Source organism: Psittacula echo (assembly GCF_963264785.1).
Source record: "Psittacula echo genome assembly, chromosome: 2".
Lineage (NCBI taxonomy): Eukaryota > Metazoa > Chordata > Aves > Psittaciformes > Psittacidae > Psittacula > Psittacula echo.
In genome coordinates, this window is record NC_137737.1 from 153,225,656 (window position 1) to 153,251,528 (window position 25,873).

The 25,873-nt window shown below is 44.4% G+C and overlaps 1 protein-coding gene across 1 annotated transcript in view; it reads left to right on the plus strand.

Moving 5' to 3' along the window:
- Positions 1-11,852: 11,852 nt before the first annotated feature.
- The window catches only part of CCN4 (cellular communication network factor 4), a gene marked incomplete at both ends in the record, with an annotated part of 35,443 nt that continues 21,422 nt past the window's right edge, over positions 11,853-25,873 (plus strand). The window contains one exon of the mRNA XM_080611218.1: positions 11,853-11,900. Within this exon, the coding sequence (XP_080467344.1) occupies positions 11,853-11,900 (48 nt within the window). The remainder of the gene's footprint in view (positions 11,901-25,873) is intronic.

A 25,873-nucleotide genomic window follows, 5' to 3' on the forward strand; every position in this document is an offset into this window, starting at 1 on the left:
TTGGTGTGGATGTGCTGCCATTTTGGCTTTCCCTAAAGTAAAACTTTTAAGAAAAGCTGAGAGAGGTTTCATGCACACTGGTGTGTGTTTGAGACCATTTAATATGGCCTTTTATAGTATTTAATGCCATTCCCTATTCCTCTTCAGAATTCTCATGCCCCAGTTTTCAAGGAGGATGTGTAAATAAGAGACATTGATAATTGAATACAGAGGGCTGATACTTTTTTCATTTGATGGCACAACTCTTTCTTAGGCATCCACTTCTCCCAGTGCACCACTGAGGTTTCTCTTCACTCACAGAAGCAATGATCCTACATTCTTTTTAGTAACCTCGTCTTGTTGAAAATGAGTTGTTGGAGGATCCGGGCTCCTCCCAGTCTCCAGCCTGGAGGTAAAATGCAGCTTGCATTGCTGGCAATTGCATGCATCAGACAGACGGTCTATGAGGACACGCAACAAATGGAAACTAGATCACTTTACTAAAGATGCATGTAAATGAATCGCTGGAGCATGTAGGGACAAAATCATAAAGGCCAAAGCACAGAATGGTATAGAACAAGCAAGGGATGTGAAAGGGAACTAAAAGCATTTTAATATTTCATCAGAAAGAGGAAGATGAAGGAAGAAGCTGGACCTCCACTTAGTGAGAAAGGAAAGCTAATAGTGCCTGGAGGGCTGAAGTGGTTAATGGAAGGCTGAAGTGGTTAATGCCTTTCATATATAAGCCTTCATTAAATATGCTATAAGCCAAAGACACACTATCACCGATGATTGGGAAAGAGGAATTCAGTCTACAACAAGCAAAAGGCAGTCTAAGGGAATTCTTTGAAAATACAGATTTTGTGTTCAAATCAGAGCACTGGCTAGACACTGTCTTGAAGGATATGTGAGACACAAGAGGGAAAGAAAACGGCTCTATTAATGTGGAGGATAAGGAAGAGCTGGGGAATTATCAATCGATCAGCATACTTTCAACATCTAGAGAAATGTTGAAACAACAAGTGGAACAGACCATTTTGAACACTTTGAAGATATGAAATAGTCTAGCATATGTTGGTTAAAAACAAATCACGGTTAAAAAAATACCACATCTGTGACAGATCTAGAAGATATGGGAGACAGAGTACATAACGTAGAAAGTGATTAAGTGGCTGTGATGTGATTTCATCTTTACTGTAGTTAGACTTTTGGCACTATCTCACATAAAATTTGCTCAAGTGAGATGGGAATCTAGCCCAGATTAAATTCTTTAGTGTAGATGGCTAGCTGGTAGGAAGTTATCCTCAGTGGGGTTTATCCGTGCTGCTTTCTTGCCGTGGAGGAATAGCTGGAGTGGGGCTCCGGGATATAGCGTGAGGTTTTCCAAGATCTTTATGTCTTGGATAGCATCACATAGAAGCTATATCTGATGATGATATGGGTTAAGGTTTGAATAGAAAACATCGTGCAGAGATCCTCTGAAATAGTTCATAAAGGAGATCAGGACAACAGGAGTAACAGGGTTGACTCAGACTTTTCAGTTGTATCAGCAGCACTGACTTCTTTTTTCTCCAGGGATGAAGGAACCAGTCTGACATGCATTTGCTATAGGAAAATTAATACAGGGGAAATAACAGAGAGGGAAAGAAATAAGTCCTGCAGGTTACTGGTTCTGTCAGGGCATACCTAAGGGTGGCTTCTGATGCTGCTGAGATTTTGTTGCTATTGTCAACTATTTTATCCCAGCAGATTTAACTGATGTTGCAGGGTTGTGACCATTCAAGTGACTGCTTGTTCTGGCTTGACAGCCATTCACATCAATGGGAGCAACCAGTGTGGTAGGAATATGTGGCTTCCTGCAGAAGTAATCTAGGGATTGCAGGTTAAGAAAAAAGTGGGAAGTAAATGAACTCTAGGAAGGTCTCTGTCTAGTCCTAGTGCTAGCTCTAGTTTTGGGCATCTTAGTAGGTAAAGAAGGAAATTATGATGTCTGATCAAAGAGTGGGAGAACTGGGGAAGGACAGAAGGTTGCACTGGAGATACACATCTTTAAACTGTTTAGATGGTACAATAAAGAGGAAAGAAATAATTCCTCCAGTATGCTCAAGGAGCAGTGGACTTGACTTGCACTGCAGCAAGGGAGGCTGAAGGTAGACATTAGGCTTGACTCTCTAACTCTGAAGTCAGTGAAGGCCTGGGACAGGTTCCTGCAGAATGCTTAGAGGGAAAGTCTGGCTCCCTGAAGACAAGGTTAGAGAAACATCTGTCAGGAAGAATTTAGTTAATGCAGTTTATGCCTTGGGGCAGGTATGAGAGGACACCCTAAGACTCTTCCAGCCCTTTGACCATGCCTTGGACATATCCCTTTGCCTCTCTCCCCCTCCCATTTTAATTCATTACTTCCTGAGTCTGCTCACTACAGGCTCAGTGTCTTGGACTTGCCCTCAGTCCAGGCCCTTTCCTGCTCCAAAACCCCAATAAGCCTGGGGTCCCAAGGCAGAAGGGAGGTTGTGATGGCTCCGACACAAGGAACTCTCTTGCCAGGAGCTGTACTCCATCACTACCCTGAGGGAACTGTCTCCATCACCTGGGCAGACCCTTTCCCCAGGCACATTTCAAGGACCCTGATCCAGCACATGGTGAGTAAATAACACCAATAGCCTTTTAACACATGAAAGCTGTCCTAAACTGATCACTTTACTTGCAGTCTCAGCAGCCACCTTGAGACCTCAAACAGGTCCAAGATTTTTCCTCTTAAGATGCCTCTGGGAGGTAACACAGATGAGGACAACAGTCCCCAAGCTGTAAAGAGGAAGGTGGCTTTCCTAGAAAACCTGTTGCCTTACTGGCCTTCAAGTAACAACTTGAAGTAATGGAAAATAAGGAAACTATCTACCTCCAAGGGCACTGTGATGTCTCACTCATGGGGGAAAACTGTGCATTTTCCTGGCTCCATGCTAAATCCTGCTCCATGAGGTGCTGGGAGTGTAGCCAGCCAGTCCTTCAAGGGCTGCCACCAGGAACCAGGCACATCATGCCAGAGAATTGCATTCAATATGGAAAAAGCAAATGGTTAAGACTGGAAAAGGCAGCAGAGAGAGCTTGCCAAAATAATCTAGAAGTTAATGGTCAAAAGCGACTACTTCTCCTTGAAATTCCAGTTTCCTCTAAAACTGAGCACTTGCATTTGTTCTGAGAGGTGTTTCTGTGGGATGCCCCAAAGGACAGTCTGAGATGTACGGGTCATGTTGTGATAGACCAAATGGAGGGCAGGGAGTCAAAGTGAGTGGGAGTAATGGAAACCAGCCTGCATGGAGCTGAAGGACCCTATGGAATCAGGGGAGAGGCTTCACTACAGCTGAAATAGATCCCACTGTATTGCAGCCTGAATGCACTGATTAAAACCGTGATATGATAGGCCCTAAAAAGCAGTCCTGAGTATTGCAAACATAAAGACTACACCTTGTAACCTGGTAGAAAGGAACAGCTGAATCAAAAAGGCTGCTGTAGTGAGGATAGTGCGAAAAGTCCTTTGATGCACTAGCATCAGCCCCTAAATTCTTCAACCTGTGATAGACAAAGTCAAGTTAGTCCCTTCAGGACTTTAAGTCAAAAAACTTCTCCCCTGTCAAGTAAGGAGTAGGTATCACCATGACATCATTAGGGTAGGAAATAACTTAGTGGAACATGGTGAAGAGTCTTAATTCTTGGCATCTAGTGCTGCTACTGATGTCAAATTGAGCCTCAACTTAGGTGCAACCTCCTCAACGAAACTGGATGTTTTTCAAAGTTGATGGATGTAGAAGTTGTGTTTTTAGCTTTCCTTTTAAAACAAAACAAAAAGACCACACTGGCACAATTATTGTTAATTGTGGGGTATACAGGACTTACTCCCTGTATCATATCAATGCTGAAACCCAGGAATAACTAGTGCAGCCTCAGGAGAACAATGCTGTGGATTCCATACAGGAATCTTCTCCGTTTCCTTCCTCACTCTTGTGCTCTGTCTGCCTCACAGAGTGTCCCAGAATATGTCCTCCTTATCCAAATTTCCTTTGGGAAGCCTGTCCTGGCTGAACATGTGCAGCCCAGCAGCTCCTCAGGAACTCAACAATTTCAGGCATGACTAAATGGAGATGGACCCAAGCCATGTCAGTGGGAAAGAAGTACTGCCAGAAGCCATGAAGTCATTTTAATACCTCATGAAGAAGAAAAGCATTTACTGGATCAAGGTAGACATCAACTGCACCCACCTTTTGCCTGAGCATGTGAGCTCAGGACCTTGTTCCATCCTGTTCTTCTTTTCCCTCAGGTTGAATACAAGTCTGTATCATGACATCTGCTCCAAAATGCTGATAGGAGGAAAAGGAAGCTAAAGTAAGTCCAGAAGGAAACAGTGAGTACTCTGTGTGGTACCCTCAGTCCAGGCGAGGGGAAAGTTTATTACACTAGACAAGGATGGAGCAAGGTGGACACTGATCACAAACAGCAAAGCTTGGGGCAGTGACCTGCTCTGTAACTCTGAGTGTGATGCATCACCTCCTGAGCCCAAATCCCCTTCTGTGCCTTTTGGGTTGGCAAATAACTGTGTTCCAAATAAAATCAGGAAACAAAATCATAATGCTCCCAATTTTGTAAAACTGATAACAAACACCAGCAGACATTGTGGAGAACACCCTCCAGGGAATGCAAAAAGTACTTTATTATCTTCATTATAATCTTTTTAAAATGCTTCAGATGCAATTATCTATGGTAATAAGAAATGTGTATCCTGGATGCTTTCCATAGCTTTCCTTCTACTGAGGCCTCTAAACCAGCCCATATCAGACCCTCAATTCGTTTACCTTCTTGACTTAGAACTACTCTATATCCACTGGAAGGTGACATGGTTTAATGTGAGGTGCCCCTGCCCATGGCAGGGGGGTTGGAACTAGACGATCTTAAGGTCCTTTCCAATCCTAACTATTCTATGATTCTATGATTCTGTGGTTCTATGACTGTATCTTTGCACTTTGAAAGAGTCCTAGGAAGAACTTGTGACACACATAGTATTTTACTTCTTAAGTTGCTAGTGTGAAAATAGATACCTTTGTTTTCACCTTTTTTGCTTTTATAACCGAGACTAAATTAAGGAAAAACATTGTTATGGGCTGGAAGGTGGGGAAGCTTAAAAAGAATTAAAAGATGAGAACCTGAGTGCATGTGGACTATGTGTGCCTAAAACAGCTGTGATTTTGTCAGCACTACATCAATAAAGCCACTTCCCCCACAGATCTGTGTCTGGTGGCTGACTGCAAACTCCACTGAAGTTGTTTTCCTGCAGTTGGCCATCTGAGAGGTATCAGCTGTGTGGCTTCTCTGGCATCTAATAGTGTGTGAATAATCACTTTCCCCAAAGGTGGGATACTCCTATGGCCTTTCTCTACTAGCTCAATGTCTTGTTTCACAAAATGCTCAGGAATGTGATTGACAAGGAGCTATCTTCCTGTCAAATTTGGCTTCATGTTGGCCAAGAAGCTCAAACATTACTGCAAAGGGACACAGACAGACATGAACACGTACGAAGTGATTGCATAAGCTCCATTTCCCCAGGAAACAGAGGCTGAAAGCAGCTCTGTTGAAAGAGAAACATTTACTAACCAAATACCAAAGGAAACTTTGAACAACATGTTACCAGAATTAGAATGCAGAATTTGGATACCTGGGCAATAGAGGGAAAACTGGTCCTCCAATATTTCACATTTCAAACAGGTTTAATTTCTTGAGGATCTATTAATCACTTTTCTAAACTTCCCATCAGGTTCTTTCTTATTTTCTTTAACATGAAAAACAAATTTGTCTGCATTTATTAACAAAACATTTTAAAAAAACACATGGGTTAGAAGGACAGACCTACAGAAAACCAGCTCATCTGAGATAGAAGATGGGTTGTGTTTTATAGCCCTCATTCTTTCACACTAAATGAGATTTCATCGGCTTGTTCGTGGGTTGTTGGGTTTTTTTCCAACCAAAGATATGTATAATCTAACCCAACCTTGAGAATTCACTGACACATTTCCAGTGTTGGGAAGCCTCAGTGTGTGATCAAAAAGGTCAAATCTGATTCTAGTCTTCATGTAGACCCAACTGGCAGCAATGACACTGGTCACAGTGAATTTCCAGCAGCACAGAGATTTCCCTCCTCATGTGGCCAACTCCATCCCAGAGACAGAAGGATATTGCTGCACAAGTAGAAGGAAAGAAGGCCCAGATGAATGAATAGCTGTGTAATTCTGTGGTCACTGCTCTAGAGAATAGAAATACCAGGGTGTGCATGCTATCCACAGTGGGTGAAGTCATTTTTTGGAGCATGTCATAAAATTACATGTCCAGGAGACCATGAAATGAAGCAGGACAACCTATGAAGTGCCACTTCAGGAATGTGTGCAATCTTTGTTGGGATTCTTCATCCTTTCATAGTCTGTTAGCCAATTTCCCTCCTTTCATGTGCATCAAGAAAAAACATCTGCAGGAGGCAAACCCAAAGATTAATTCCTCCGCTGCACTTCCCTCATTTGTTCAAATAGTTGAGCTAATGTTTATGAATAATGCACTGCACTCATGGATGCCACAAATCAATGCAGCTCCGAGGACTTCGTTTTTATACCAGCTGAGGCTCAGACTCAATATGTGCTGTTAATCCAGCCTCTTTTATTGGTTAGCAAGTATTATGTAACTCTATCAGAGCTTGTTCATATCCCTGGCAGGTTCCCCATTCTCACATAAATAGCCAAGAGGAAGTTATGAAAATTTAAGAATAGGTGAACACAATAGTCAGGCCATTGCCATTTCAAGGAAGAAAATACAATGTTTGATGTTCCTCGCATCAATAACTGAAAATCTAATATAACACATATTTATAAATTGATTTAAAGTTCTGTATCTCTCTTTTTATTTTATAAGAACTTGCAGAAACTAGTAATTTAATGTCTCATGTTTTGCTACTGCCATTCAAACCCTCATATTCTCATTCACATTGGAACAGCTCAGCTGCTGTCAGCCAGATTAATACTGCTGAAATCAACAGAGTCACACAGATTGACACCAGCTGAGGACTTATCCTAATAAATCTGAGTCTATTTATGGGGGATGAAATCACAGTCATGTCTCCCCAAATGCAGTATTCTCACTTGGAATACAAATGGGTTTGGATGCACGGATGAATTAAATATTGAAGGTTCCATATTTCAGACTTAGCTGCTGCTTCACCCATATCAGTGGATCTGATTTATACCAGTTCTTTGGAGAAATAATCACTCAGTCCTGGAGTGCTCACGCTCAGGCTGGTTTACCTGAACTAGATGGTTTTCTTTTTAGCTATTGGGTGTATTATCAGCCCTACAAGTATGCCGGCACACGGAGCCCAAGACACATAGGGAACGCATGCATGCTCAGTAATGGAAACCTGGATTGAGTAACACTGCAAGGCACCTCCCTTCACAAGGCATTTTTTAGGGGATTGAGGGAATCCAGTGGTGGATTTACCACCTTGGCTCCTGCTGATACCTTCTGCATCATGGCACCAGTGATACAAGGCAGAACAGGAGCGCAGGAGCTTTTAGCTCTCCATCCATATTGTGATTCCCCTCCATCTTCTTCTTTGGAAAGACTGTTTAGACAGCAAAAGAGTGCATCCTCCTTCTGTACTGCAGCTTTTTGCACTCTGTGGTGTCAAGTCTCATCTGCAAAGGCCAGTAACTCAGTGGAAATGAGATATTTACCTGTGTTGAAGTGGGGCTGGCTGAGTGCTCAGATGCTTGATGTTATCGAGATGCAGCTAAACCAGATGTTTTCATACTCTTGTTTCTAAAGCTTCTTTGATATTTCAAAGGGCCAGGCTGATGTAACTCTCCTTCCCATCACCTAAGTAGTAATAACAACAACAATAATAGATGGTGTGATCAGACTCACCACCTCCCTTCCCATTCCAGTATGTGCCTCCCAAAGCAGGTGAGGTTCCTTAACCTTCTTGCTTATTGCAGACCCAGCTGGGTCCCTGCTCTTCATCAGGAAAATCCTGCGTGGAAGGGGTGTATTCTCCATTACCCTGGCATGGAGAAAGTCAGGAAAAGGGGCACTGTGATAGGAAACTAACACAGCTACTTGTTTGGTTTTTTAAAAGCGAGACTCGTGACTCAGCCTTTATCTTTATGAGTCAGGAAATTCCAAGGTGCTCTTTTTCCCTTAGACCTGTAGGCAGACTCTGATCTCACTTATTACAGGGTAAACCCACTACAGGAAAGGAGCTATTCCTGCCACACATATTCAAGCAAGAGCAGCATCCCTCCTCCCTGAACCTTCTTCCTGTTCTTAGCAGTACCTGTGTTCTTCGGCCAGCTACAGCCTTCAGTAAAAGTGTTAGGCACATCAAACAGCATGAAATAAATAAATCCATTTCCCAGTTTATTTAGTCCAAAAAGACCGTAAAATGGAGTCAAACTGAGAAACCTGTTTATGTGGCCGAGAAGCCTAAGGGACAAATTGAGGAAGGAGTGATATTACAGTGTTAGGCTAACAGAATAAGAGCTAGTTTGCACTGTGGTGTGCTACCTGTTTCCAGTTCACTGTGGCTGGTGTGGCTGCAGAGCAATGGATAGTTGCATTTGCAGACATAATGTCCATGGAAAGTCAAAGGTAAAGAGACAAAAGTCATAAAATCATAAAATTGCTTCAAGGTCCAAAAAATCAATTATGCAGAGACTTAAAAGCCATGTGGTTTCCTTGTTTTATTGTAGAGAAGAGTCAGCAGTGATTTACTGATCCCTTGCATGTTTATATGTTGGAAGAAGGTACTGAATTCTCATCAGCCAAGCAGACGTTGGCAGAAAGATGAAACTAGGAAACTCAGACTGAAAATACGGCACAAACTTTTAATAGTGAATGTAACTGTACTCACCAAAACATGAAGTGGATTTTCCATCATTTGAAGATCTGAAATTGAATTTAAGCCTTTGAACTAGACAGAAAAGAGTATTTAGGGCCTCTATTAATTGGGGTCAGTACAAGACTCCCCAGGATTTAGCCAGGTTGATACAGGATTGCAATGATCTCTTTTAGCATTGTCAAACTTAGAGGGAACTGAAAGCTCCCAGAAGCAGAAGCCAAGGTGTGGGCTGCTGCTATCACTGGGTTAAACAAGAACCTAAATGTCCCTGTTATTTAAGGCTTAATCAAATAACATTACATCCAGTCACACCTGTAAGTGCACTGACATGCCATATCCATGCCATATCCATGCCATATCCACACAGGAATTGATATCAGAAAGGCTGCTGATGTCTCAGCATCCCTGCCCTAGAGCTGCAAGCCCATCCCTTGATCCCTGTCTCACCCAAACTAAGACAGAAGGTCTGGTTTATGATCATTACATGACAAACTCCCATGACCAACATGAGATGGGCTGTGGAGCTACAAGCAGCCAGATGTTCACATCTCAAAGACTCCATCCTTGCTGACACACTTTGACCACACCATCCTCTAAGGAATTCACTGAAGGGAATGAAATATGCAGGAGAAATAGTTTAAAAATGAGTGAGATAACCATCTGTTTTGTGGGGGAAAAAACCCAAAGCAGCACATTGCCATTTCTGCTGTCATTTGTAAAGTGTTCTTTCCCTTCGTTTTGGAGTCTGATAGCTCAAGAGCTTTAAACTCTTGTTCCTCTTCCATTCGCAAAGCTACCTTTGCTAGGCCTGATAGCATGGTCCTTTCAGCTCCAAGCCAGCAAACACGTCTTGTAGGAGGCATTAGCCACCTACTTTACATCTGAGGCTATTTACCTAGGCTAATCCATCTAGTTTCACCTCTTTATTTAAGAGGCCATCTCACCTTGGTCGGAAGAATTACGCTCTCAAACTGCTCCTTTAGCAAAGTACTCAGGGACTTGGACCTCAAAGTCAGGCGCTGAGTGGTACCACATGTAGACAAGCACCGCTCAGGTGACACAAAGGTAGAGGGCTTCCAGATTCCTCAGCAGGGAAAGAGAGTCCCTGAGTATTGCTTGTGTATGAGGAAGGATGTGTGCTGGTGACAGAGGGGTGAAAGAAACACTGGAATACAGAGGTGGGATGAGTTAGCAGAGGAGAAAGTGAGGAAAGAGAGGGATTAATATGGAGGAAGGAGAATAGAAACAGCCCTATGGGAACTTGACAGAAAATATAATCGTTAACCTGGTCTTCAGGCTGGTATGTCTTGGGAAAGGGCAGTGATAGAGGTGCTGGAGGAGGAACACAGAAGCTGGCACTTCCTCCAGTCTGCAGCCAAGCTCTGAATCATTTCCCAGGGCAGCCAGGTGTCCAGGCTGTCACACACAAAAACGGGTCCTTTCAGAGCTCCCTGGTCCAGCTGGTGTGAAACCATTAAACTGCTCATGTCACACCACACAAGACATGAAAGTCACTGCAAGAAGACGTGTTACTGGAGTGCAGCTTCCTCGCTGTAACCCACCCACCATCAGCCACAGCCTTGACCTTCAGTCATGCCAGGTCCAGGGGCAAACCCCAGCACAGTGCAGCTCCATTGAGGGCTGGGGGGCTCCTGGAGGGTGTGGGGGGCTCACCCCAACCTAACCCAGCACAGCTGAGCTACAGGAGGTAGGCAAGGCTGGGCAGAGGTTAAGGCATCATCATCTCAGTTCTAGTCTGACCATCAGAGTGTTCACCCACCCATTGCTGCCCGTGGGGTTTGCTTACTTTTAAACTCACCCTGACATCTCTTTTAGACAATATCTTTCTTGGGTTTAAGACTTGTAAAGGATTTTTCTTCCTTTTGCAAGCACTTATTTACCTTATATTATTCTATTTCAGTTTAAGGATGAAAGAGCCATTAAATTCTCTCAAATTCAGAAGGGTGAGGGGAAATACTGCGTCTGTGCCTAGGTAAAAGGAGAAAAACACATCAGAGATGACCCCGCTAAAATCAAAGTACTCATTAACAGGTATACAGGTATCAGAGAGTTTAGCTCTGTTCAGGGTGAGGTTTGCACTACCATGTACCAAGGTAATATTTGTTACAGCCACTGCTGGGTATAACTAACTAGAACAACTATAACTATATAACTATAACTATATATCTATAACTGTAACTATAACTAACTATAAGTATAGCTATAACTATAATTGTAACTATAACTATATAACTAGATATATTTACAATATATAAAGAACTATGACAGAGCCCAGGAGCTGATGCACACTCTGGTACACTCCACCAAAATCAGGGAACGGGGATATGGCAACGGGGATATGGCAGGGGACAGTGTGCCCGCCCTTCCCTTTCCCATACGGATTGCTCTGTAAAGATGGGGATCCCAAGGGTGCTGGCATACTGCATCCCACAAGGCACACTTGCAGGACAATCGTCCTTCTGCACTTCAAATGAAGCCACTCTTTTTAAAAGATTAAATACATCAATGATCTTGCACGTATTTGAGTGCAAGAGTCTGAGTGCCATGAGCAACGTGAGGGATAAGCTCTGAGCATTTCAGCGCTATGCTGAAATCACAGCTTGCTGGAGCACGGCGCTGCAGCTTTCCCTTTAAGAGCCCTTTGGCTAACGGCGATAGACTGAAATGCAGGAGGTGGGACAACACCACACACAAAAATGAAGAAGTGGAGGCAGGAAAAGTTTCTCCAGAGGAAAAATGCAGGGCTTGTCCTTCACCCTGACGTCAGATCTGTCTTTAACAAAACCCCCAAAGAGCCAAGAGAAAAAGGCAGAGTGCCTAGGCTTGGGTTGCCGGTTTAGGATAGCTCTGCATTCCCCAAAGTGGTGTTTCTGTTCAAAACGGCTCTAAAGCTGGGTTCAATCAATGTATTTAATCCCGGCTTCCAGGGATGAGGTGGCTTTTGCCCTGGATTCTAGCAACAAGCAGCATTTTGCAGGTGAGTTTGGAAACTCCAGGAGGGACTCGTCTTCTGCAAACACACTTGGGTTTAATGCGCGGTGGGCTGGGAGATCCGAGCGTGTGCATGTGGGAAGGTGGGCACTGGAAAGGAGGTGGGAGATGTGGGAGTGAGGAGAGAAAGACGAGGAAAGGGAAAGGAGAAAGGAAAGGGAAAGGAGAAAGGAAAGGGAAAGGAAAAAGGAAAGGGAAAGGAAAAAAGAAAGGGAAGGGAAAGGAAAAAAGAAAGGAAAAGGAAAAAAAGAAAGGAAAGGAAAGGAAAAAAGAAAGGAAGAAAGAAAGAACAGGAAAAACGAAAGGAGTAAGGAAATGAGTAAGGAAAAAGGAAAGGAATAAGTAAAAGGGAAAATAATAAGGGAAAGGAATAAGGAAAAGAGAAAGGAATAAGGGGAAGGAAGGGGTGCAGAAGTGTCTCTGAGTTGAATCCGCCTCTGCTCAGCATCAAGGTGGATCTGCACAGAAACCTGTAGTGTGGGGTATTTTGTTTGTGTAGGGTTTTATTTTTCCATTTCTAGTCTTTTCATCTCCACTCTTTGTGCTGGGAAGCCAAACAAGCTGCAGAAGCTCTCTCGTTCCTGCCCGCAGCAGCGCGGTGAGGCTGTCAGGGGAGAGCGTCGTAGGGGCCAGGGCAGGTCCCGACGGGCGGCGGTGCCCGAAGGGGTCGGGGCCGGAGTGGTCCCGGGCAGGTCCCGCCGCGGGGCCGGGGCAGGGGCCGGAGCAGCAGCATGGGCCGGGGCTGGGAGTGGAGCCGGAGCCGGGCGGAGCCGCAGGTGTGCCGCTGCCGGCACAGGAGGAGGATGTTTCTCCTCTCCCGATTTCTGGTCCACGCAGCAGCAGCCGCTTCCCTTCGCCTGCTCTTTGGAAAGACCTGCATGGGGAAGCCGCTCATTTCAGGAAGGCGCTCGCGCTTTGTTTGCCTTGTCCCAGTGAGTGCCTGCCTCCTGTATAAAATCCCTGGGGGAGAAACTGGGAGGTGTGGTGCCCAGGACGGTGACTGTCATGACAGTGGGTGCGGGAGAGCCTGTCGCGACAGAGCGGCCACGTCGGGACCTTCAATGTCCCTGATCCTCGTCCTCACCCCCATTCTCATCCCCATTCCCGGACACAACTCCAGGCTCAGGGAGTCCTAGGGACCCAGAAAGTGAGGTGGATCCTAAGGGACCCATTTGAGCCACCCTGCTGGAGGCCGGGACAGTCCCTGAGCCAGAGACATGTGAAACTGTCTGAGCATCGCTTCTGCTGGAAGGGGGGGGTAACATCACCCGCTTTGCATAGGGGGTACTTTGCTTTGTAGGACTGCTGGCATCAGGGGTTGGCTTCAGTGTCGGGAGATAAAGTGAGAAAGTGTTATGGGTGATGTGGTGCACCAGACACACCTGTGTGACAGCAGATGGCAAAGCGATAAGCCCTGTGTGAGTGCTGAGATGGATTGATAACGGTGCCTCTTCTAGCAAACAAAATACAACACAAAAACCAAACCTGGCAACAAACAAACAAGGTACACCTCTTGCGCTCTCTGAGGTAAGCTGCTTCTCGGCTCAGTTTTTGTTGAGCAAGTAAGAAGTCACACAGAGGAAGAATAGTGTTACTAGGGCAGATGAGCATGAGCCTTGTTAATTTTGCAGTCGTTGTCCTGAGTTCAACTGATATCAAAGATGTTTGTAAAAGATGATGCTGTGGCATAGAGGTATGTGTGCACACAGACATATGTGCCTGTTGTGGGGGTAAGTGAGCACAAGTCAAATATTGCTGGCAGCATGTTTGGTCCAAAGAGCACCTAAAAAAGAGCTCAAAACTATATCAAAAAAAGTCTCAAAAGAGTCCTGGGTCTCTACTGTTTCAATTCAAGCTCTCAGCTGAACGGAGCAGGTGAAGTTGTGCCTGTCCAGAGCATCTCAGGGGCACTGTTGCCTCCTGAACACATACACGCACTGAATTGGACCTTAGAAGGTTGTGCTTAGAAACCATTGAGTAGGGGTGATTTCTCCCCAGTAATGAACTGGCTTTCTGTGGGTCTTTTCGAGCCCTGAACTGGACTGTGATAAGAGGTTGGTTGGCTGATGAAGCACAGATTTCTATCTGGCGTACATAAAGGAGTGGGGAAACAGGGATGAAGAGAGTGTACAGCATGGATTGATGAGAGGGACTGGGGAGAGCAACTGGGAGGTGGTATTAGTCTTTGTAATAATACTTATAGGACTTTTGGGAGAAGAGAGGCTTAATTTGATCCACTTAAGGGGATGATGTCTGAAGGAGCAAGGGATATTGCAATTGATGTGGGATATTGTGAATAGCTATCTGGCATGTCCACCCTGTTCATCAGAGAGAGATCTTAGCTAAGTCACATGGGTCATAACAGATGAGTGCTGGTAAAGCTCTGGCACTCATTGTCTGCTGTGTTGCATCTTTGGTGGCATCATCACAACTGTAATAAAGATCTTCCCAGCACTTCAAAGACCCATGTAGTGGTAGCATCAGGCAGATCACTGTGCACAGGATAAAAGCTCTGTGGTCTCCCTGGAGATTTGTCACTCTTCACATGTATAAAGGAATATAGACAGAAAAAGATGCTCCACTGGGAAAGAGGAGGGTTGACTATCTGGAATGTAACTGGAATATATATGCTTGTTCTAGGAAGACAGAGTTAATATGGGAAGGTCAGGCAGGTCTCAAAGGGCATTTCAGAAGGTAACTCTCAGGTTCTGCCAGATTGTCCCATGTCTCGCAGTACTGAGTTCTTAAACAGTTCTATCAAGAAGATGTTTTATTAGGGCCTAATTGCACAGATGATGGGCTTGGGAAGAGAAAAGTGGCTGAGCATAGCTGAAATTTCAGGCACAAGTTTTCAAACATCTCTTAAAATATGTTTTTTTTTCATAGATATAAGGGCAAAGACCATGGGAGCCCAAGTCCCGTCAACTAGGCTGAGATTCCTCAATGCCTGAGTCATTTCTGTAGCAAGGCGGGATGCATTGGCCCCTTTCAGTGCTGCACATTGAGGAATCAGAGCCAGGATCTTCAGCCTTCAGCCCTGATGGCTCAGCAGATAGGAGACCCCTTGTTCAGACATTTTAACCCCTTGTTAAAATGTCCCAAACCAGGGTAATGGTTAGAAAAGCTATTCTGCACTTTGTAGAAAAGGAGATTACATAGGAAGAACAACGCTGCAGGTTACTAAAACATTTGAAGTTAAGGAATGGGTAGTGTGTGGGTTAGAAATCTAAAATAAGGAAAGGGGGTAAATGCAAACCTGCAGACTTTAGTGGTGATGAAAAGTAGTAGGTTGAATAGCAAAGAATAGTGTTGTTCTCCATCACATCAACTGGCAGGTATTGACACTTTCATTAGATATGATGGCATCATGGCATACAAACACCAGGCTTTTGGCTTTAGTGGGTGACAGGGAGAAGAAAGATGTTCAAAGATGATTTTATATAGGCACTTCTCTGTGAGCATTGATTTCACTGATAATGACCCAAGTTCAGGGCTGCCTCAGGCTGTGTGGAAAGTGGTTTAAGAACCATAATGTGTGGTTTTTCCTTCTCCTTTTTATAAGATTTGTTGGCACAGATGTGAGGCCAAGAATTGCATTTGTAAAATGTTTGGATTTGGTGGCAGGAAAAAATGATGACATTTCTTTGGGCTCTTCCAGGCGAAACCACGTTCTGACCAAACATAAACCAAAAAAACCCAACAAATAAAGAAAAAGCTACAGATTGATTTACTAATTTATCTATTTGCTTTGCTGGCAGCTCATATGTAGTCTAATGCTAAACGTTCCAGACACCTTTATTCTTGCCTGCAAAAATCCTGTTGCTCTCCAGGGGAGTTGAGCTGAGGTTTATCTATAGAGCGCTTCTTAAAGAAAGCTGGAGGCTCACAACATGGATAATGATACTTAGGTAATCTTAGGCAGTGCAGGTTCAAAGTTGATGTGTCTTGTCCCTCTAACTGCCCCACCTTGACGCCATCTGGTTATCTGGCTTGACAAACTTCTCTTTAGAAGGGCTCATATCCTACACTTCCATTGTAGGATGTCAATTATAATTGCTCTGGTTATAGCACCTGAAGATTCAGCTATGCAAATAAGTATCTTGTGGCTGCATCATACACAGGGCTTTCCCAAAGCTGATCCTTTGTCAGCACCCCCCCTCACAAATCCACTTGCAGAATGAAATCATTGCCAAGGCAACATCCTGAAGGCAGCCCTAAATGTGCTTCACATGAATCAGAGCTCGACCCAAGTCTGTCCCTGATGAAGATGCCTCCTAGATGCACAAATACAGAGAGAGTTTTTGCTAAGAGTAGCTTATTCATACCTTCTCCTATCAGTGTTTGAATTTGCCATCAGCTGCAGTGTGCAACAGCTTCTTTGCCAACATTAACCAAGACAGAGCTGGGGACAGGAGCTGGCTTCCTCATCCTCTCACAGTTGTGGCACTGCCTGTTTGCATCCCCTGTGCAGATCCTGTCCCCAATTTCACCCTGCAGCAGGACTGGTGCAGTGTGAGTACTTTGTTAGTGAGGCTTCTCAAGGAAAGGCATTACTTCAGAATGACAGCTGTGGGTTTTAGCAAAAGGATGAGATTTACATGATGCTAAGGGGTGTCTGTCCTTAGAAAGAAATGACAGGACAAGTGGTAATGGGTTTAAACTAAAACATGGGAATTTCAGGTTTAACCTAAGGAAGACGTTCTTTACTGTGAGGGTGGTGAGACACTGGAACGGGTTGCCCAAAGAAGTGGTAAATGCTCCATCCCTGGCAGTGTTCAAGGCCGGGTTGGACAGAGCCTTGGGCAACCTGGTCTAGTGTGAGGTGTCCCTGTCCATGGAGGGGGGTTGGAACTGGGTCCTGTCCATCCCAAACCATTCTATGATTCTATGATTCTATCTTCTCCTGCCTTCCCCAGGTGCCATGAAAAGGCACAGGTCAGAAAGTTCAGAAGTCTTCCCTAACTACATGGGACATTGACTTCTTTCTTCAGAAGCTCTGGGTTCTCATGCTGAGCTATTAAGAATTGCTTTAGCATCTTGCCAGTGCTCAGCTTATTGAGCACTGCTCTTTTTTGGATGGCTTCAGTGTCCCAGAGGGGTCTTGAGCATTCCTGTCTGGACAGTGCTGGCTCTCGCGCACAAGTGCAAATGAAGCTGTAGTATCATGTATGTGGACATTGGCAACAGTGGCCTGGCAAAAGCTGAACGCCCACAGCTTCAGCTGAAGATACATGTGAGTATCAAACCTGGCAGTGTCTCATGCTGTGGACCAGAAAGCAGGGTAAGGTTTCCTCAGCCTTTCAGATTTGTTACCAGGAGGTGCAGGTCAGCACCCTGTATTAATATTACCCCTGATTTCCCCTTTGTTTCATATAATATATCTCAACCATCCTCATTCATAGGGTCCTTATGTTAAAAGCAGAATTTTCTGTTTCTATTCTAGAATCTTTGACTTAGAGCTGTCACCTCATCAGAGATGGGCCTAAACAAAGTCCACCCATTTGTTTTCTTTCTGTGTTCTGATGCTCACCAAGAATCCAGACTCAGTTTCTTGGGCTGGGCTTACAGCACCCAGTTTCCCCATCATTCCCCCTTCCAAGTTTTGTCCCACCCACGGTTTACTGCATCCTGAGGTGAGTTACCTTCAGCCTCCCATTGCTGCAGGCTGGCAGCTCTGTGTGGATGCTCTCCAGTGCTGCTCTGGGTTTTCCAGCTGTGGGTGAGGATCACTTTGCTCCCCTGCACCCTGATGGTCTCCCAGCCCATTGGTCCCTCTGTTATTTATTGCTTTCACACAGAAAACTTATGTGTTTCCCTCTTGGCTGCTGCTTATTCTAGCATCCTGGGTGAAGCTTCTGGAGTCCTCTTAATGCCTTATGCCTTCTAAACGGCTGCTGCTGGGCTTTGACTCGCATCCTTGCGTCTGGGCTAGGTGTGGGAAAGTAAAAGGGAGAAAAGGCATTTTTACCTCTGTGGGTGCCAACAGATGGATCTGCTGTATAAGCAATTCTTGTAGATGGGGAAAGAAAGGAGAGCCTTTAGGCTAAAACAGCTATGGGAGAAGATAACACTTAAGCTAAGCTTTACAGCACAACCTGAATAATGATTTTCTAATATTTGGGTTGGTAATGCATTCCAGGACTGTGTGGTCATCTCTGTGTTCCTCTTCTCTTTCTCAACAGCTCCCACGTTGTTGTTCTGTTTTATTAGTCTGGGTCTGTCATTCTGCTTAACCTATAAAGCGAATGAGAGATGAGCAAGCTGGAATGCCAAGTTTCATGAACTCCAGGATGGCAAGCAATGAGCCCAAAGGGAAACCTGAGAGGTATTTGCAGAAATAATTGTGGGCCCATGCCTCCTCCATGGGGGTTTGTGAGTCATCTGGATCCCGATGCTGCTGGACATGTGTACAGTTAGGTTGTTGCTGCTATGGAGCAATTCCAGCCCTGAGAAAGGATCTTCTATCTTCTCCTAAGAGTTTGCCTTAAAGATTGGGAACGAGTTATAAGAAAAAGCAGCTTGTGCTTGGTGATGGGGCAGCATAGCAAGATCACTTGGTCCAGCATTTCACTGGCACTCAGATGAACAGAACTCACAATACCTGTAATGCTTTGGCGGCTTTTACACCTTTTGCTTAGAGCTGAAACTCAGTCCTTTTTCTCAGCCTAAGGTAAACCTGTCCTTTCCCTTCCTCCTGAAGTTATCTCCAGTGAAAGGCTTCCAGGTGTATATGAAGCACTGTTTTTTTTATTACATCTCAATCACACAACTGTCTAGCTTAACTGAGTTAGTAGCTACATTAGATTTAGAAACATGGAAATACATCTGTATACAATGGAAAGAGCACAGTAAAGTCACTAGTAGTCAAGCAGCTTTGTCATTCTGTACAATACCTAAACCAAAACTTGCTATATGCCAACAGGAACAGTGCAAACCACAAAGAATTCACAACTTTGACCAGAATTGCTCTGGATATGCTGTTTGGTTGGTTGGGTATTATTCTACTTTATGTTTATTTTTGTGTTAGACGGTAACAAATTTTTAGCAGTTGCACTTTGCCCTCTCTCGAATTTCTGAACACAACTCAAACTTTAATTTCTGAGGGGTTCACAGCTTTCCATCCTGCTTTCGTTTTTGGTGTTGTTACTGAAGATTTGACAAGAGACATCAAGATGAGTGAGCGATTGTTTCTTTCTCTTGCTGAAGTTTCCACATCTCCATATACTTATGCTTGGTCAGTGAAAGGAAGATTATAGAGAAAAGAAGGAATCATGGCTTTGCTGAAACACAGTTTGATGTCTTTTGTGGACAAAACCTGAAGCAGTGGCTCTGATGAACTTATTTCTCTCCATGAAGGAGCCACCCTTCTTGCACTGAGCACTCAGCTAATGTACCAGGGCTCTGCAGAGGATCTTCCCAAGGAAGTGCCATTACTATCTTTAAAGCATCTCTTGATTGTGCTCTAAAAGCTTCTGTCATTGTCCCTGACATGCCTGATAAATGGCGTCCTTGGCATTCTTGTATTTGCAGTGCAAGAAGTCACTCTGCATCTGTACGTTTTGGATTTGTGAATCTTCCTTTCTGGTGTTTGAAGTCCACTAATATAATCCTGGATGACCAAGCAGGCTATAGCTCACACTTATCACCAGCTTATGCCTGCTGTGGCTAAAGGAACTTGCTGTATCTGGGATGATAAGAAAGCAGAGACATTGAAATCCATATGGGGGGAATTAAGTGCTTCTCTGAGCGGCTGGCACATGTACTTGGCTGCCTGCAGGCTACCAGTTCCCTGGGTTTGGAGTAACAGCTGGGTCATTTTAGCTGTTTAGCAAGGAAGGACCAAACCACAAAGCTGCAGCCAGCGCTGGGAATCTGCAAATGGATTACACTGTAAAACCCCTTGGTTACATTTTTATAGGAGAAAAAAAGAGGTGGAAAACTAACTAGGAAAATATCCATGTTCCGTTAGCTCGTTTGGCCATTCAGCAGGTGATTTATTTATAAGCACTGCTGGCAGTGTTTCCTGCTGGATCTTGGTCTTGGAGGACTAGGTTGTACCCACAGCATCTGTGTGTGGGCTGATATACATTGATGGGAGAGAATGAGGGTGAATTCAGTTGGCTTCTTTCTGTTTTTCTTTCACATTTGACCCTATGCATTGTTGTTACTCTAGTTAAATACATAATGACATCCCAGCTATTTAGCACTGCAGTTCATTTATGAAGATCATTCACTATCAATTTTCACTGTTTTACCAGAGTGCCAAGTGTACATAAAATCATAGAATCATAGAATGGTTTGGGTTGGAAAGGACTTTAAGATCACCCGGTTCCAACCCCTTGCCATGGGCATTTTTAATATTACATTTAATTGTACATTTCTATGAAGCATGGCCCTCCACAAGCCTGGCGAAGGGGTTAAAGAAACTTCAAGCTGATGTCTAGGAGGTAGTAGATTTCTGGAGGTCATTTGACTTATTTTTCCAGATTCTGCACCAAAACCTGTACCAAGCTTCCTCAATGCACTGGGGTTCCCCTGAGCGGTGGTGTGGTCATGCTCGTGCAGGCTGGTGAATTCCTTGCCCACCAAAGCTGCCCAGGTGTGGGTGAGCGGCTGAGTCTGTGGTGGAACAATGCATTATGTGCCTGGTTTCAGGCTCAGATATGACACTTCTGCTTCTTTTAGATGATATCCTTAATTCTGTGTGATGTACATATACAGATACACATATGCACGCACATACACACATACATACACGTACGCATGCCCCCCCCTTCTTTTTATAGTTTGTGCCAGTTTTTCTGTACATATCATATAGGCTGTCTGTTTGCACTTGAGGAAATGTTTGTGCCAGTTTTGACTGTTCCCTCTCTCCCAGCTATATTAAAATGCTTTCTCAAATACCATCTGGGAGGCTGGACTATTTGATTAGAGGAGTAAATGGATATTATGGGAGTACAGTTGAGAACCCTTCATAAACACTCCATCCTCGATGATTGTACTGTTTTATAGAAGGATAATTAAAGAATTGCATTATCTCATTCCTATGTAACTATACGACCATGAAGGTGTTGATCCTCATTTTATTGTTCACCCTGTAACATACAGGGGGACCTTGCTGATAAAAAGCGCCTCTGCAGCAGGAACAGTGTGGATATAAATATTTTGGCTTAAAACCTCCCTCCCCATACACTCCCCAAAAGTGTTTTTCCGGCACAAATCGTGTCTGGAGCAGCCTTGCCCCAGGGGGATGCTCGGCAGAAGCAGGGCTGCTGGGGAGCACCACCACAGCCTTGTCATTTGTGCATCAACACTGCCCTCGCGTGTTGGGCACTTGGGAGACCAAACCTGGGCCTGGTTTGCTCCCGCTTGGTTTGCTGTGGGCTGCAGGCAGCCAGCAACAGCTATTCCGAGACGAGCAAAATTGTCATTCAGTTGTCATAGGAATTCACCTTTATCCTCCTGGAGATAAAACACACAGATGGTGTTCTCCTCTATGTATGAGAGCAGCAGCATTAACTGCTTAAGGGCTGAGATGTTGCCACTTTCCATCCTGGGGCTGTTTAGGATGGGAAGTGGTAGTGTTTGTATGGTGGTTTTGGGAAGCATCATGGATATGAAGTCTAAGCAACTTTCTCCTTGTGACTTGCCAAAATGCTTCAGTGCCAGCGTGTGGGACTCAACATGACAATGGGTTGTGGTGGAGCTGCACTAATACCTGACCTGTATTTTGAAGTCCATGATCAAAACGCAGGAAGGAGTTTTGGCTGGGGATTTATTTTTTTGTTTTATTTGATGCCATTCATGGTATATGGATCAGAAATGGGGATCTTATCACCTGGGTGGTTTAGACTTGGGCCCCAGCAGGTATCACAGCTGCATGCAAGGAAGAAAGAATCACATGTGAAGGACCCATTCCATCACTTTGCACGGATGCATCAAGTTATAAACTGCTGATCACCACTGGTTTGATGTGTTTGAAGGTGTTGGAGAGGTGAAGCACTCTCGCCCTTTTGCAGACATCAGGTGCATGCAATGGTTGAAAGTCAGAACACGAAGCAAGCGACTTTGCTGAACAGACAGCATCTGCGAGTCAGTGGAATTTTGGATCCAGTAAGAACTAAACAACTTAGTTTATTAGCTGTGTGTAGGAGGGATCATGGTATGGTTACAGTGTAGGAACAAGAAATCTAAGTGCTATTTTTGGCTCTGCCACAGACATCCTGTCTGCCTTTGGGACAGTCACTTCATCTCTTGGGCCCCAAACTGAAACAGGTTATTCAGTAATTTCATCCTTATGAAAAGTGCTGCTTTCCACCTTGAGCAAACCCTCCTAGGAACAGAACATGACATGCTTTGCTTGCTCGTGAAATGCCATGTGTACATTCCCATCCAGAGAGCTGATGCCCCCGAGTATACCAGCCTTCACATTTACTACTTGCACCAGTTATTTTAGGTTAATTCTCTGCCATCTTTTTTACCAAAGCCCTGAAGTTCAGTTCTGTTTCCACTGACTTCAGGGGCAGGAGGATTAATTCTCCAGCACAATACATAATTTTCCTATACTAATAACTTCACTCCTTTTTTTATTCATGAATTTGGAGGTGGTCTCGTTTCCTTGCTTGTAGTTTCCACTGTACTTAGTTCAAAACCAGTGGTTTTGTCCCCAGCATGTTGTAAAGTCAAGAGCAAATCTACAGGGCTCTCTATTTTTCCTTGCTTCCCCATTTGCAATGTGTTTTTCTGGAGGTGGGAGGGAACGTACAGATGCTTTTGGGGGCTTTCTGGGTTCAAGCATGTCTGGAATAATGTTTGTAGTACAAAGTTCAGCTTGGCTTGAGAGATGGCTACAACCTCTTCTGAGTCCTCTCCTCGTCGCCTGAGTTTGCTCGTTGTGCTGTTTCTGTGCCAACTTCTCAGGAACAGCCTGTTCCCCCTGTTCAGGGACTCACCACCACCCCCTCCTCCTTCTCCATAGCACATGGGACAAGATACTGTGTGCAGCCATCTCTCTACTGACCTTGCTAAACAAGCAAATGCTCCTTACACAAGTTGTTTTGGATCAGCCCACCTTTCAAGCCTCACATGGGAGGCTTATATGGGTGATCTCCCCAGGCTCCCCTTGGGGTTCTCTATGCAATTCTGACAGCTCCTCATCCTTGATGCTTTGCTCAGCTACTGCTATGGGCAGCCAAAACGTGGGTGAGAGAACATCATGTTATTATCACGTCAACATCAAGGACGCAGTGCTTCCTGGGGCTACAGCATGGGGCTGACCACACAGTTAAATCTAGACTAGTGACCCAGGTGTCTGTGCACCCACAGGCTCAGGCTGCTTCCTTTTGATACAGGGCTCCAGAGCAAATGCCTGCTGTACGAGTCTGTTGCAGTGCAATGGCCATGTGAATTTACATGGGTTAACCACCTTTATCCAAGTCTTGCAAGCCAAATATTCTGGGCCAAGCCCTGTTGGTTTTCAGAACAGGGAAGTATTATGTTCTTAGCCATGAGTGAGCAGCCAAGAGAAGGATCCTTCCCGTAGCAGGTCTATAAATGTGGTGCTCCATAGAAACCCAGATGTAGAGGAATTGTCCATGACAATGTTAGGAAACTTGACAACTGTGAGAGAACGTTGAGGGGAATATTTTGAATCTGAATTCAAGGTTTTATTTAAAGAATACTATCAAGTAGGCCAACTATTAGAAAGAAACTTCAATTCGGAGCTGCAGAGATGATCTCAATGTGGATGGGAACTTCCTCATGAACCACAGTTCTATGCTGAACAAGCACTGTTTTGGAACAAAATCATTCTTTTATTCCCTTCTCATTAACATCAAATAAATCTATATGAGGTATTTGAATAATAGTCATTCCGAATGATCTTAATGTTATGAATATACCTGCTGCCTCTTAGCAGTTACCCTGGCTTTTCATCCTCTGCCTATGGAAAGCCCCAGTGCTTTTCTGTATCTTTTAATCTCTTAATATTTTGTGGTCATCTCACTTCCTTTTAATACTAATAAAGTTTATGTGAGGTACAGTCCATCCAGGTTACACTCACTTTTTACCAAACTGCTACCTCTATGGGTTATCTGATGCTATTAAGATCTACTGCATAGAATGATAGATCAGCATTTACCTTGAATTAGGTAAAACCTGAAAAAATCCCTAGATTATGGATCTAAATCATGCTGAAAGATGAAAGATAAGACACATGTATCAGTGTGAATGTAAAACCCAGGCAACCTTCTCTGAAAAGCCACTAGAAAAGCAGCAGTATCAGTTCCATTCTGGTTTGAGGAGTTAGTGGTCGTGGGCTCTGTGAATATGTGGTGTGAGACTCTGCTCCCCAAAAGTCAGCCCTAAACTCCCCTCAGCTACACTGCAGTCTGCAGCAGGCTTGCTATTGTTAGTTGTTGGCATACAAAATGAATGTATTTGGAGAAAAAGTTGTTCCTTCTCATTTTGCATCAGTCCCTTTGTAAAAGGTTTTCTGGCTTGTGTTTCTGTGTTCTGACATTGTCCCAGGCTTACACAGTACATAAACAGTTTCTATGACAAAAATAGGGGTAAGCCCTTGTGTACTGCAGTTAAAATGCTGAATTCAACTGTTTTGTTGGAAAGCTAATGGGATCTCTGTGTAGGGTCAGGAACCCGAGACCAGGTTCACACCAGTGTTCTCATATCTATTTTTCTCTACTCTGTGTCTGAATCCAAATTCAAACCCATGAGACGTGGATGCTCCTCTGAGGCTGTGGGCTTGGCTGGAGAAATGGAGAAATAGGAAATCAGAATTATAACTTCATAAGGTTATTTATCCAAGGAGAATCGGGGACAGAGGAGAAAAGTGTCCTGGATACCAGGTGAAATGTAGATGTGTATCATAGAATCACAGAATAGTTAGGGTTGGAAAGGACCTTAAGATCATCTAGTTCCAACCCCCCTGTCATGGGCAGGGACACCCCACACTAAACCATGCCACCCAAGGCCTCATCCAACCTGGCCTTGAACACTGCCAAGGATGGAGCATTCACAACCTCCCTGGGCAACCCATTCCAGTGCCTCACCACCCTCACAGTAAAGAATTTCTTCCTTATATCCAATCTAAACTTCCCCTGTTTAAGTTTTAACCTGTTACCCCTTGTCCTGTCACTACAGTCCCTCATGAAGAGTCCCTCTCCAGCATCCTTGTAGGCCCCCTTCAGATACTGAAAGGCTGCTCTGAGGTCTCCACGCAGCCTTCTCTTCTCCAGGCTGAACAGCCCCAACTTTCTCAGCCTGTCTCCATATGGGAGGTGCTCCAGTCCCCTGATCGTCCTCGTGGCCTCCTCTGGACTTGTTCCAACAGTTCCATGTCCTTTTTATGTTGAGGACACCAGAACTGCACACAATACTCCAAGTGAGGTCTCATGAGAGCATATGTTGAGGGATGGACAGCCATGGGAGGTCTGGACCACAGTGATCTGGCTGCTTCTGTCTCAGCTCCACCTTAGGACCTGGCAGTCACCCTCAAGCCAGTAGATTCCCACAGTGTGAGTTCCTTGAACCTGGAATAGGCTTCATATCTTTGTGGTGGCCTGGAAAGTGGATGCTAGTTCTGATAGGTGCCATCCAGCTGCCAGCACACTGGAGCTTGCTCTCTTCCCTCTCTGTACTTTGTTGCTGCAGAAGTTGCAGAGTTGAGGTCTTTCTCTTTTGAGGAAAAACTGTTACTCTCAACTGTTCATCTCCTCAGTACATTTGAGGGAGAAAAAGCCAAGTTTATAAATGCACTTCTGACTCCAGATTCTACTTTCCTGTTAATACAGCTGTGTGTTTCCCACTGGATGCCTCAGTAAACAAAGTTTAACCCTTCATATCTTGCAGTTGTGTTGCTTCAGCATCACCGGTTTCTCTCCTTCAAGATAATGTCACTTATTGTCTCTGTCCAAAGCAGCCGTTTTTCTCCTTCCCTTCTGG